This window comes from Palaemon carinicauda, chromosome 17 (genome assembly GCF_036898095.1).
Source record: "Palaemon carinicauda isolate YSFRI2023 chromosome 17, ASM3689809v2, whole genome shotgun sequence".
Taxonomy (NCBI): domain Eukaryota; kingdom Metazoa; phylum Arthropoda; class Malacostraca; order Decapoda; family Palaemonidae; genus Palaemon; species Palaemon carinicauda.
This window is the reverse complement of record NC_090741.1, coordinates 26,810,530-26,823,864: the sequence shown is the minus strand read 5'-3', so window position 1 is coordinate 26,823,864 and position 13,335 is coordinate 26,810,530. Positions and strand designations below refer to the sequence as shown.

Below are 13,335 nucleotides of genomic sequence, written 5' to 3'. Positions count from 1 at the left end.
CAAGCACATAATATGACCACACCTATGCACGAATGAATTAACCGCACGACAATTATCCTCTAGACAAACCGAACACAAATATAAAAAATCTTGTAATATTACAGATACATTATTAACCAAGTGTGGTTGCCAAAAATGGCATAAAGTATTTGAATTATCAACCATTAATTCCCCGTTTTTATATTCTATTATTATCTTGACCACCGATAAATTATCACATAAATCATATTCTTCCTTGGAAAATGTATTCAAACAATAATGATTACTCAGTAAATCTTTGTAAGTAACCAATTTTTGAAATTGTTTTTTTTTTAAGTCATGATACATTTTATTTTCCCAAAATCTATTTTCACACAAACAAAAAAATTGTTGGGCGAGTTTATTTTTATTTGATTTATATTTTGCTATGGGATTACCAGCATAAATGAAGGCATTTTTACTTTTGTTTCCCATATTTTCTTTATATTTTTTTCCCTTTCTAGATTTTATTTTTCGGTGCCATCGACAATAAAACATTTTTTTATATTCCTTTATGTTTGGGTTGTTCTTGAGATAGTTTTTAATCAAATTAGAGTCTATATTATCTATCGGAATTTGAATCAAAGAATCGTCATATAATTTCATTTTTTTAATAATTAAAAAATTCAATAAATATGAATTTAGAACAAAATAAAACAGTAGTAACATTTAAAAGTTATGTTCCGTATGTCGATACCATTGACAAATTATATAATTTGCTCGGTCCCTTGTTTGATAATATAAATAATCGTCCAAATATCTTTTCCACAAAGTACACTACAAAGCAACCTATGGCCAGTCTTTGCAATAATACAAACCCCCCCAATTTAAAAATAAATAAATCTACAATAAATACGCTTTATTTCTTTTCAAACAGAAATAATGAATTATTTAAATTCATTGGAAAAATTTATGACAAAGCTATTGCCAAAGATATATATGTGTATATAATAGCAAATTCTTCGTCTCAATCACCAAAACAAGAACCATCCTTATTTGGAAGCATCATTTATGCAGAAGATGAGCGCGATTTGAAAAATTATTTATATGTTGAACAAAATATAATTGAAATAATTAATAATGATGGAAAATAACATAATTTATATATATAAGAATAATAAATATAATAATAATAATGATATTGAAAAAAACATTACAATCGCACGCCGACTTTACAAAAAAAAAATAAAAGTAATAAACAAACAAATTGTTTTGGAGTTAACATTATCATTATTCAAACAAACATACATAAAATGGAATTATATGAGCCTGGCACAGATATATCAGCCATTGTATGGAAAACTCTCCAACACACTCAAATTCAATCTCAATTTGATCAAAGCCACACCATTATAAAAGCCAATAAAAATGATTCTACAATTATTAAGAATGTTACTGAAAATTTCTTAAATGATGATAAAAACGCAAATCATCAATATATATATCCCTATTTAGATATGGATATATATCTTGAAAATAAAAAACGGGAAAGAAACCAGAATAATAAAAATATCACTAGAAAGTCCTCTAGATATGATAAAAAAAATGGTTTATTGTACGAATTCATTTCTAAAATGTATTACAAAGCACTAAACAAAGGAAACATTGATAACAAAAATACCCTGATTAATAAATATATACATACATATCTAATCGATGATAATATTCTTATTGAAACAATTCTTGGTTCCAAATATAAATATGATGATATTTTTATAGCAGATATTAATATGTTTTCAATTATAGCCCATTTCATTGATTGTAGAAAAAGTAAATTTTATGTTAGTTATATGCTAAGTGATGGTATTGAAAGATATGGATTAGTTATCAACCATCCAGTTTTTCCTGGTATACCAATGTGGTTATTTGATGTATGTAGATTAATTAGCAATAATAAACAATTATATTTGGTATATTCAACAGACATAAGAAATGTTGATAAATGGTTAGGACACATCACTAGTATTATTAATCTTAGTAATTTATTATATATAAAAATCGAAAAAAATAATCCACACATTAATGCAACACTCATTCTTATTCATCTTGTGGGCATTTTGACGGGTAATCGATATAATCCAATCAACCGCCAAGGAATGAAATTTCCTTGTAATGTATTACAGAAATATACATTTGAAAATGTAAAGAATTATTTAATTAAAATATCACCCGAAAATCAATTGCGTGATAATCTATGTAGTTTTATTAGTTCAACAATTATGTGTATCCCTCATCGAACTGGAACTAATTCTTTTAATTTATTGATGAAATGATGTCGATTGAAAAATAATGAGGTTTTTATTGGGTCTTTCGCTTTTTCGGTTGACTGCAAACTTCTTCTTCTTCTTCTTCTTCTTCTTCTTCTTCTTCTTCTTCTTCTTCTTCATCATCATCATTATCATTATCAATACAAAATCTCGATGATATTTCATTTTCATTGTCGCTCGATGATATTTCCTTTTCATCGTCGCTTGATTCAATTTCATTCTTAATACCCCAATTACAAATATTAATTTTTTTGACAATATTATTATCAATTAAATATTTTTGATATTCTGGTTTATTTTTAACTTCATTTATGAGATATTCATCAACCGAAGGTAATAGATTTTCACTAGTAATATTTGTATAAAATATTGGCGCACAATTTACATTTCTTATATTTAGATATAAATTAAATCCAGCATGGCTGATACCAATTTTTTCTAGCTGAAAGTCCATCAGTGCTGTACACGATTTATTACCTATACTAGACAAAAAATTTTCGTTTTCATTAAAAGCCTCGAGATTATATATTCCTAAAATAGACGTCTCTAAATCTTCCTTCATATTTTGAGTAACTTTAACATAACAATTATCAAATATAAAATCGTTTTCTGGGTTTATATCTTGACTAAAATATTCATAAGATAGATCATTTTGTTTGTTGTTAGAATAAAAGTCGTATTCATCAGCTCTATTATCATCATCATCATCATCATCATCATCACTATTGGTTTTATCCTTGGTTATTCTATCTTTGTTATTTTCTTTATTATTTCTGTTTATAAAAGGAATAAATGTTTTTCCAATGGGTTGTCTTTTAAAGAAACATATATTTGTATCTTTTGATTGAAATAAATTTTTAAAATTATTATTGTGTAATGAAAATAGGTTGGAAACGTTTGCATCAGATTCCATTATTTTTTTTTCTATATTTTTACACGGAAGTGTACAATAATTCTTACAACCAAGCGGGACGTACGCCGAGGCGTAATTCATTCTTATTGCATTTTTGTCATAATCAGTAACACTCAAAATATCACTTAGGCATCTATTTAGTAAATTTTCAATCAATATCTGAAGGTCTCCTTTAAATTTGATATTACTTATTCTATTCAAGTTTGTATTTGATGGTGCATTTTCGCTTATATTAGTTTTTGTTCCATCAAAATGAGATATCAATCTACAATTAACCTCTATTGATCGAAATATCATTTTAGTAATATTGTCGTGTAATTTAAAAAATTTTAAATTGCGGGGGGTGGAATTGGTCATAATTACCAATTTTTCTTTGGAATTTTCATATAGTTCATTCAAAGTTCTTTCAAAAACATTTTTTTGAATTTCTCTTAGTCTTCTTATTGAAAAATATCCATTTTTTTCGGTGAATGATTTTGGAATATATTCAAAATCCAAAACATCAGAATCATCAGATTTGATTACCATATCACGCAATAATTTTTTGATTATGACACTTTTATTATTTCTTCTTTGGTTAAACATTGTTTTTGAAAATGCAATATAAATTCTAAAACAAGTATGATAAGTATTAAAGAGTAGTCTGCTTTTATGTGATTACACACATATATATATAAGTATATTTTTTTTTTAGGTACCCGACGTGCCATGGAATTATTTTGGAGACCCAAAAATTGATAAATACCCAACACCAAAATGCCAACCAATCATGATGAAAAAAAGAAAATCTTCTATCAGAAGCTCGAAGAAAAGTATTCGTGGAGAGGGAAAGAAACCAGAAATTCTAACACAAAACAAATACTATCTAGATCGATGGTAAACAACAAAGTATTGGATAAATATATAAGGATAATTAAAGAAAGTGGGTCGAATCATCGTACAAAACCAGCCATGTCCTATTATCTGTTGCGGAACTATAAAACTGGAGTTATCGCGGGTAAGGAAAGATTGATTAAAAAAAAGTCAAGTAACCCTCGTTACCCTACTTCTTCTTCATATCTTATTCCAGTAGAAGAAATATGGGATAATATTTTCAAATCTCATATAAATTGTGGACATGGGGGCGAAAAAAGAACACTACATAATCTTAAAACAAATGGCATAATTAATATTTCTTTGTATCAAGTTCATTTATTCATTTCTCTTTGTAATAATTGTTTAAAGAAAAGATCAAATATTTCATCTAAAAACAATAACAAAACTAATCCAATCATATCAAATGGTTTTGGTGAGAGGGGCCAGGTTGATTTAATTGACATGTCGACAATAAATGTTTGTGAATTTAGATATATTCTAAATTATCAAGACCATTTGACAAAGTTCTGCATTCTGCGACCATTGGTTAATAAAGATGTAACATCTGTTGTTAATATTTTAATAGATATCTTCACTACAATTGGTTGTCCAAAAATTTTGCAATCAGATAATGGACGAGAATTTAACTTTACTGATAAATTAAATAAAATATGGCCCAACATTAGCATTGTTAAAGGAAGGCCCAGACACCCCGAATCTCAAGGATCGGTTGAAAGATCCAACCAAGATATTGAACAAATGATGCGATGTTGGATTGCAGATAATGAAAACATAAATTGGGTAAAGGGTCTACCGTTTGTGCAAATGCAAAAAAATAATGCTTTAAACAGTACAATTGGATATTCTCCGTATTTTGCAGTATTTGGACAAAACCCCCCTATTTCATTAGGAATTAACAAAGAACAAGAAGAAGAAGAAGAAGAAGAAGAAGAAGAAGAAGAACTAGAAGAAGAAGAACAAGAAGAAGATCAAGAAGAACAATTTAATAACGAAGAAGAAATTGACACACTCCAAGAATCAAACCAGATTTCCGATAATTCAGAGCGGCTAGGAATTTTAAGAAAACAAATATCCACCAACATGAAACACGCCGCTACGCTAAGCGAGAATAATATTGAGAGTAATAATTTAGAAATATACCACCCAGGGACTATTGTTAAAATTTATATACCAAAAGTTGATAAAGTTCATAAAATGAATTTTAATAATATGTTAGGAAAAATTGTTGAATATTTACCAGATATAAATAAATATAGAATTGCATCATTGAATAAGAATATTATAATTAAAAATCTATTTTCTCCCTCGACAATTGAAAAATGTGAAAATATGGAAAGAATAATAGAAAATACAAATGTTATTATGAAGATTAATAATACTCCCCCCCCCTCCCCCTTCTCCTCTTCCTCCTCTTCTATTTTCTAAAAAGGCATCAATGCCTTTAAGGACCGTTGTACAACACGAAGAAGGGACAATGTTTAATGGTTGTAAATGTCAAAGTATATGTGCAACACTAAAATGTCCTTGCCGCAAAGCACAACGAGTATGTTTAAAGGGGCTTTGTCATATAAATAACACAAAAACACAAAAAAATAAAATTCTATGTAAAAATGATTTTTTTAATGACAGTGACCAGAATGAGAACAATCACAAAAAGTATTATACAAGAAGAAAGAAGAGCTCTATTGTTTAATTGTTTTATTTTTATTGTTTAATTGTGGTATTTGGGGTATGTATATTTGTTTCAAAAATGTTTATGTTATTATCATTATCATTAAATAAAGTCATTATTGTTATTTATAATAATTTATGTATTATTATTATTAATAAAAAAATGATTTGAAAAATTTATTTCTTATTTTTTCCCTAAGGAGAGAAAATATTCTTATATGTTAAACTGAAAAAATTACCTATAAACTAGATAATTGTGTGGGAGTATTTTTTGTCGATCTCTTAAATAGATAATACTCTGTTCCACCATCTTTAGGACTATGATTATTTTTTGGTGATGATAAAGCAACATGATTAGGATAAAAATATCTTTGTCGATTACTACTATCATCTTTCATAGATTTTTTTGCAATATATAACCGATTGTTTTTAACTGAATCACTTTTGGGTTTCTTCTTATCCAAAGGATATACAATATCATCGTCATTTTCATCATCAAATTTTCTTTTTACTATTACTCTTGGTTGTTTGATCATTTGTGTGGGTTGCGTGGGTTTTTGCTTCTGTGGTGGTGGTAGTAGTTGTTGTTGTTGTTGTTGTTGTTGTTGTTGTTGATGATGATGATGAATTTGTTTATACAAAGACGAATTTATTTCATCTCCTTCTTTTTGAGAAATAGAAGTGGTGGTTGATGTATTCTCCTCTAAATGTAATTGATTTTTATTTGGTTGTTGAAATGAATATTTATTTTGTAAATTATTTTCATTGTTGTTTCTGTTAATGTTCTTGCTTTTATTGCCATGAAGTGTTTGCATAATTTGATATTTTATATTATTTTTTTGGTCTTTATATATTAAGGGTGATTGCTCAAAGGATTCAAAATTGTCATTACTACTACTACTACTACTACTACCGGGGCTGTTGGGGTTTGGAGTGCTGCTTTCATTGGAAGCACCATTAGGTTTTGGGGGGAAATTTGTTAAGTTGTTTTCACTTTTAAAAAGTTCTTGCATTTTATTCATGTCTTTACCCTTGATGATTTTGGGTGTTGGTTGTGGTGGGGTTGAATTAATTTTCATGCCCATCCCCTCTAATAGTTGAAGTTTTGGTTGCTGCTGATTTATTTCTCTGTGGCTTTCTGTCGTATCCGTTACAATATTCATGTCTTGGTTATTGATAATATTAATATTATCATTATTATAAATTGGTAGTAACGTCTCATCCAACGTTTGACCGTCAATATCTAAATTACCCATCATCTGGTTTTCAAAAATCTGAAAATTTTCATTATATGATTCTTCTTCATCAAAATTGAAGTTATCTATTAGGTCTTGTAAATCGATGTATTCCAATTCGTGTGCTTGTAAACCATTGTTTATCATTCCATCTGCCATATTTTTTTAATATAAAAAAAATGAATCTAGGTGAATTTAAGGATGGCTTAAATAAGTTTTTTAAAGATGCCAGGTATTTAGACTCATTCAATAATGTAGCCAAAATAAAAATTGCTATTCCATGGAATGAGAGAATATATTGGTATTATTATGAAGTATTATCATTTGAGTTTTTATTCAATAATATTAATGAAATTGAACTATTCCACCAAAATAATGAATTTAATAAACTTGGGTTTGTTTTGAATTTAAATTACAAAAATAAAGTGTTATATTACGGTGGGTTTTTTTATTATACACCACCGCCACAGAATTATTGCATTGGAGAAATAATATTAACTTACGATAAAAAATACTTTTCTTCCATTAACGATGAAGATATTATTTCTAAATATCATCGGTTAAATCAAAAAAACATTCGATCTCGTATAGAAATGAGTGAAACAAAACAAGAAAACATAAAGATGATGTTATGGTATCAATCATTTTATTTAAAAGAATTTATTGATCCTGATAATAATAGCGATGGTAATTTGAAGAGTAACGACCCCTTTCCGCATATTAATTTTAATATCTTGACGTTAAAGATACACCCCCTATTTATTGATAGAGTATACTATTATAGTGACTATAAAACAAATGATTTATATGAAAGATATAAGTGTGTTTTTCGAACTAAACGCGATGATATATATACATATTTTGGTGTTGTAGCAACATTTCCTATGGGTGGTGGTATCCACGGTATAATTTATGTTCTAACGGATGTAAACAAATTTGAAACGTTATTGAACAAATGTAATATTTCTAAAAATGATTATTCTGGACAAAAATGCATAAAAACACAAGATTAAATCTATTTGGCTTTTAATATATAATTATATTTATTGTTTTTTTATATATATATTACAATATTTTAAAACTAATTTCATTTACTTATATCTTTATTTAATAATGCGATGTATTTTTGAAACGTTAATTTTACAATTATATGAAACCAATAAATATAATTCCCTTGAAGAAATTATAAAGGATTTGGATTGTAATGAATTGAAAATTATAAACAAATGTAAAAGTATCATGTCCAAGGATCAAATATGTTTTTACGACCTATTTATACAAGCACTGGATAACATCGCACTAAAAATTTCAAATAATAATAATAATAATAATAATAATAATAATAATAATAATAATAATAATGAAGAGGTATGTAATAATCTATTTAATGAATTATCAATATATTCATGCCACGGACTCCCGGGGACGGGAAAATCATTTTTGCAAAATAATATTAATGCTTTTTGTCAATTTTATGGGAATGGTCTCCGATACAAGATAAATTTAACAGTTAATTACATAGCGCTACAACAAAGGGGAATTACAATTAATCAAGCTATTAAATCTTTTTGTTTTGATATTTTGGGCATCGGTAACTTCAAAATTGATGAAAATGTGGCTGAGAAATTTGAAAAATGCGGAAAAGAAATAAGAAGCAACCTTAAAAATTCTTCGCTTGATAAGTTGATATCAAATATAATTGAAGTCGTTGGTCTCAAACGCCTAATGCAATATTATAAGCACAATTTTAAGAACGACCATATATATGTTGTCTTAATAGATGAAGGCTCTTTAATAACAAGTCTATCATTCGCTTTATTACTTTGTGCGTTTCCCATAAATCAAACTATATATATATTATTTAATGGTAAAAATCAGTTACCCCCCGTATCACCAGAATTAAAATTAAAGAGTTGTTATGATGTTGATTGGGGAAAACACGATCAAATAAATGTACATTGCTTAAAAACCCAACAAAGATTTGCGAGCCACAATGAAAGTATATTTAAAGAATTCATCACATGCTTTAGTGATATTTTAGAAAACGAAAACTGTATAGACAAAATGACACTAATAAATAAGATACATTATTTTAGGGAAAATATAAAAATTGGTGGAACATTAAGTGACTACAAATTATGCCCCGACACAAGAAAAGTATTAATCGTAGCCACAAACAAAAAAAGACGCGAAGAAAATGTTTACCGATTAGAAAAGGAAGGAGAAGGTATGATATATAAAATTCCAGCAATAATAGACGAAGGAATTCCCAAGAATTATGATGTATACACAAATATAGGTATTGATTCGGTGTTAGAAATAAAAAAGGGAACTATATGTATTTGCCGGGCAAATATTTTATCTAGTGGACTTGTAAAAGGAATGTCTTTAAAAGTGTTAAAAATTTTAACCAATGAAACTAATGACGTAGATGCCATTATAGTAAAAAAACTAGATGAGGTTGGTAATAATAATAATAATGATAACAACGATGAAGATAATCATCAAAGCATTGTCAAATTAAATAGGCATTCATTTGAAACGCAATATTTGAAAAATAAACACATAACTGACGCAGGTTATTTAATCATCAAACAATTTCCTATAACACTCGGTTATGCTTTAACCACGCATAGTGTACAAGGAAAAACTTTAAAATACAAAGTGGGAATTGATTTAGAAACGGATTCTCATTGGGATTTATTGCGAAATTTATATTTTGTAGCTTTAACTAGAGTACGATATGCCTCTCAAATTTATATGGATAAGCACCCAGCATATTGCATGTTAGACAAAGCTTTAAGTTTAACAACAGATAGATCTTTCGAACGGTATTATTACAATTGCATCCAAGGAAACCAAAAAAGAAAACTTTGTGATGAAAGTAATAAAACTATCAAAAAGGAAAAATATACAAGCAACAACCACGAAAAATATCAACACACAGAAGAAAAAACGAAACGCCCACCCTATGACAAAAATACAAAAAGTAATATAACGAGTGAAAATGATGGTAATGATGATGATGATGAGAAGGGTATTATACCAATCGAGCATCAAATAATGAGCTTATGGAATCATTATAAAAATCGGAGCAGTGAATTTAAAAAACTCAATGAATTACAAAATGATGATATTTTTAACAAAATATTTTCAATGACCATTAATAATCTTTACCCCTCACCTTAAAATATTATTGATTATTCATATCATCTGTAAGAAAACATTTTAATTTTCAAATTATTCTGTTATAATGGTTATTTATAAAATAGGTATATTTCATGAAGAATAATTCGGCAACTATTTTTTTTTTAAATTATGGTAAAATATAAATAAAAACAAACGTAACACAGATTTTAGAACTTGGCATTAGTTAACCCTAGTAGTAGTAGTAGTAGTAGTAGTAGTAGTAGTATTCTGTCATTGCACCCAGAATACAAAAAAAAATGAGCCAAAATATCAAGCAAGCGGACTTTCCTGTTACCCAAAAAAACGAAGCCAAAGAAAAATGTAAAGATTTTGAAAAGGTTCTCAATTCTTTGGCCACCATTTATATTGCGGCCGATCTTAGTTTTGAAAGGTTTTTAAATCACGACAGAAAACAGCATAATAAACATTTATTAGATTTAGTAAAAAATAATGATATACTAAGTTTTGTTGATATGAGTTTCCAATCCTGTAATGTTGCAGCTGTAAATTTTGATAGTAAATTAATTTTATTTGTCGATGTTTGTTGGTCAATATTCGTTGGTGGAACAAGATATCGTGTGTATTATACTTTGAAATGTGTAAAATGTAAACACTCCCAAAATCTTATAACAGTGTCCTCTAATCAACCTGATATGGACAAAGAACTGATTATTGATTATATGAAAAGAGCAACTTGTGTCAAATGTAATAGTATTACCGGGAAAATGATAGAATTGAACATGTCAAACTTTTTATTTATGTGTAGTATAACAACCTTTCTTTTTATCATTCTTCGTCCTATTTTTTGACATTTTTATGTTTCCTATATTTATTGTATATCAATTATTTTTGTTTTATATAAATATTTTTATTGTATTTTTGGGGGTTTAAATAAATTATCGTGATAACCACAAATCTTTGAATTTAGCTATTCATTGCCCTATATACTTTATATATATATATTTCAATATAATATATATAAAATGTTATATAAGTAAGAAGGCTGATAACTATTAATACAAAAACATCTTGGTGGTTTTCCACTCTAAATTAAAAAAATATGAATTCAAAGGAAAATGAACGAGCAAAAGACGTTTTATGTGATATTGAACGTTATATGATTGAACCATTTAAAAAAGGAGGATTTTGGACTAAGGAAAGCGAGAAATATTACAAAAACTTCAAACACATCTACAATTCTAATCCTCCCGAGCAACTAATAAAAATATGTAATTTTATTTGCGAATGTTTTCTGAATGTTAATCAAAAGGAAAAACTGGTTTTTCTAATCAATAATAATATTAACTTTCTTGGGGAAAAGGATAAAGATTATATTTTTGATAAATTTGATGGTTTTTTTAAAAACTCCAAACAAAATATTTCGGCCGATACGAAACTGTTATTTTTAGTTAATGCTTGTAATTTCATGGAAATAATTTTAAAAGCTCAAAATATAAACAAATTTTTTGATTTCACCACCAACACAGATTCAAAAATTGAAAATGATAATGAAAATGGAACAGAACTTTGTTATACCACAATATTATTACATTTTTTGTTTGAATTGTTGAAATTATATTTCATGAACAATGAAAAGGCTAAACAGGAAAATTTTCTGTTATTAGAGCAATTAATTGAAAAAATTACAACTACATATGAAGCATTTAAAAACAAAAAAATTGACATATATAATTATATCACAAATCAAAACCACTGTATGTAACAAAAGTGTCTTCTTATCTTTATAAAAGAAATTGAATTTTTTTAATATAAAAAGGGTGTGTATGTCTTATTTAGTATTATTGGGTGGATAACTACGTTTTATTTTTGTCTATATATTTTTTTGTTAGTTATTCAATATCAGAATAATATAAATAGATGAGCTGGCGCTTCATTTCATACTGGGTGGCAATTGTGGCAGTTTTTTTTTTCTAATGAAAATTAATATCATTTATTATAAATTTTTTGAAAATGATAGTTTGAAAATTTTGGTAATTAAAAAATTGAAACATTAATATATGATCGTAAAAAATGTCTGAAAGAAAGGGAATATTAGACCGCACCTTTATACTATTTGTATTGTTATTATTATCAAATAACATTGCATTGAATACGTGTCACGATGACAGTGAACAGCAAGATTACAATTATTTAAAATATATCGAAGAAAATTATAATAATTTTCAGTATCTAGGAAATGTAACTTTTATCGATGATAACGGTTACTTCCTAATAATACCATACAATAATAATAATATTAATAACTTGGTTGCCGGATTAACCGATAACGTAAAAAATAAACTAGAAAAATGTCAAGGTAAATTAAACAACTCCTTTATAACATATTCCCAATTTGAAAGGCAAATTAATCATTTGAATAATTTAATAATAACTATTAATGGCACAGACGTTGTTAATCGCGGGTTTGATGGTGGCGATGATAAAACTTTGATTTTCAATCATTATGAAAAATATGATTATATAAAACAATCAAGCAAAGAAAGGGGGTGGGTGGAATTTCCAAATTATCCTGGACATATATTATTTTCTAAATCATTTTCAGATTTTGAGTCTTTGGTGTTTGATAACATAGAAAAAATTAATGTTCTTCTGAGCCTACCTTGTTCAAATTTAACAACATATAAAGATGCAAATGTATTATATTTTTCTATTCAACAAACAATCACTCATGTATACCAACTCATCAATGAAGTGAACATTATGATGAACGGACATGTATCTTCATTTTTTTTACCATTTGTGGAAATGAAAAAATTTTTACTTTATATGCGTGGAAAAACGAGCTTAAAGAAACATTATGGCCCCCTAGCATTTCCAAATCCAGACCAATTTTTATTATATTATACATTTTCAAAGACATTTGTTCGAAGGGTTAATAATACCGTGCTTCTCTTTTTTGTTCAAATCCCTATTAAAATTAAAGGGGAGGATCATCATTTCAAACTATATAAAAACAAAGAAGGAAATTTTTCTAAAAGCCAATATCTGATCATTACAGAAGAAAAAAATAAATCATCTTTTTTTAATATTGACCCATTTGAATTATCAACGTGCAATACAAAATTGATACCAATAATATTATGCAATGAAAATGTTTGGAACCGCAACAATTATAATTATTTAGAAAACAAAACCAATGATATTA

At 27.3% G+C, this 13,335-nt stretch overlaps 1 protein-coding gene across 1 annotated transcript in view; it reads left to right on the top strand.

The window, feature by feature from the left end:
• Positions 1–4,149: 4,149 nt before the first annotated feature.
• LOC137656273 (bromodomain-containing protein DDB_G0280777-like) overlaps positions 4,150–13,335 on the top strand; it is an 18,964-nt gene continuing 9,778 nt past the window's right edge. The window contains exons 1-3 of the mRNA XM_068390444.1: positions 4,150–4,195; positions 4,934–5,194; positions 10,803–10,874. Coding sequence (XP_068246545.1) covers positions 4,150–4,195; positions 4,934–5,194; positions 10,803–10,874 — 379 coding nt within the window. The remainder of the gene's footprint in view (positions 4,196–4,933; positions 5,195–10,802; positions 10,875–13,335) is intronic.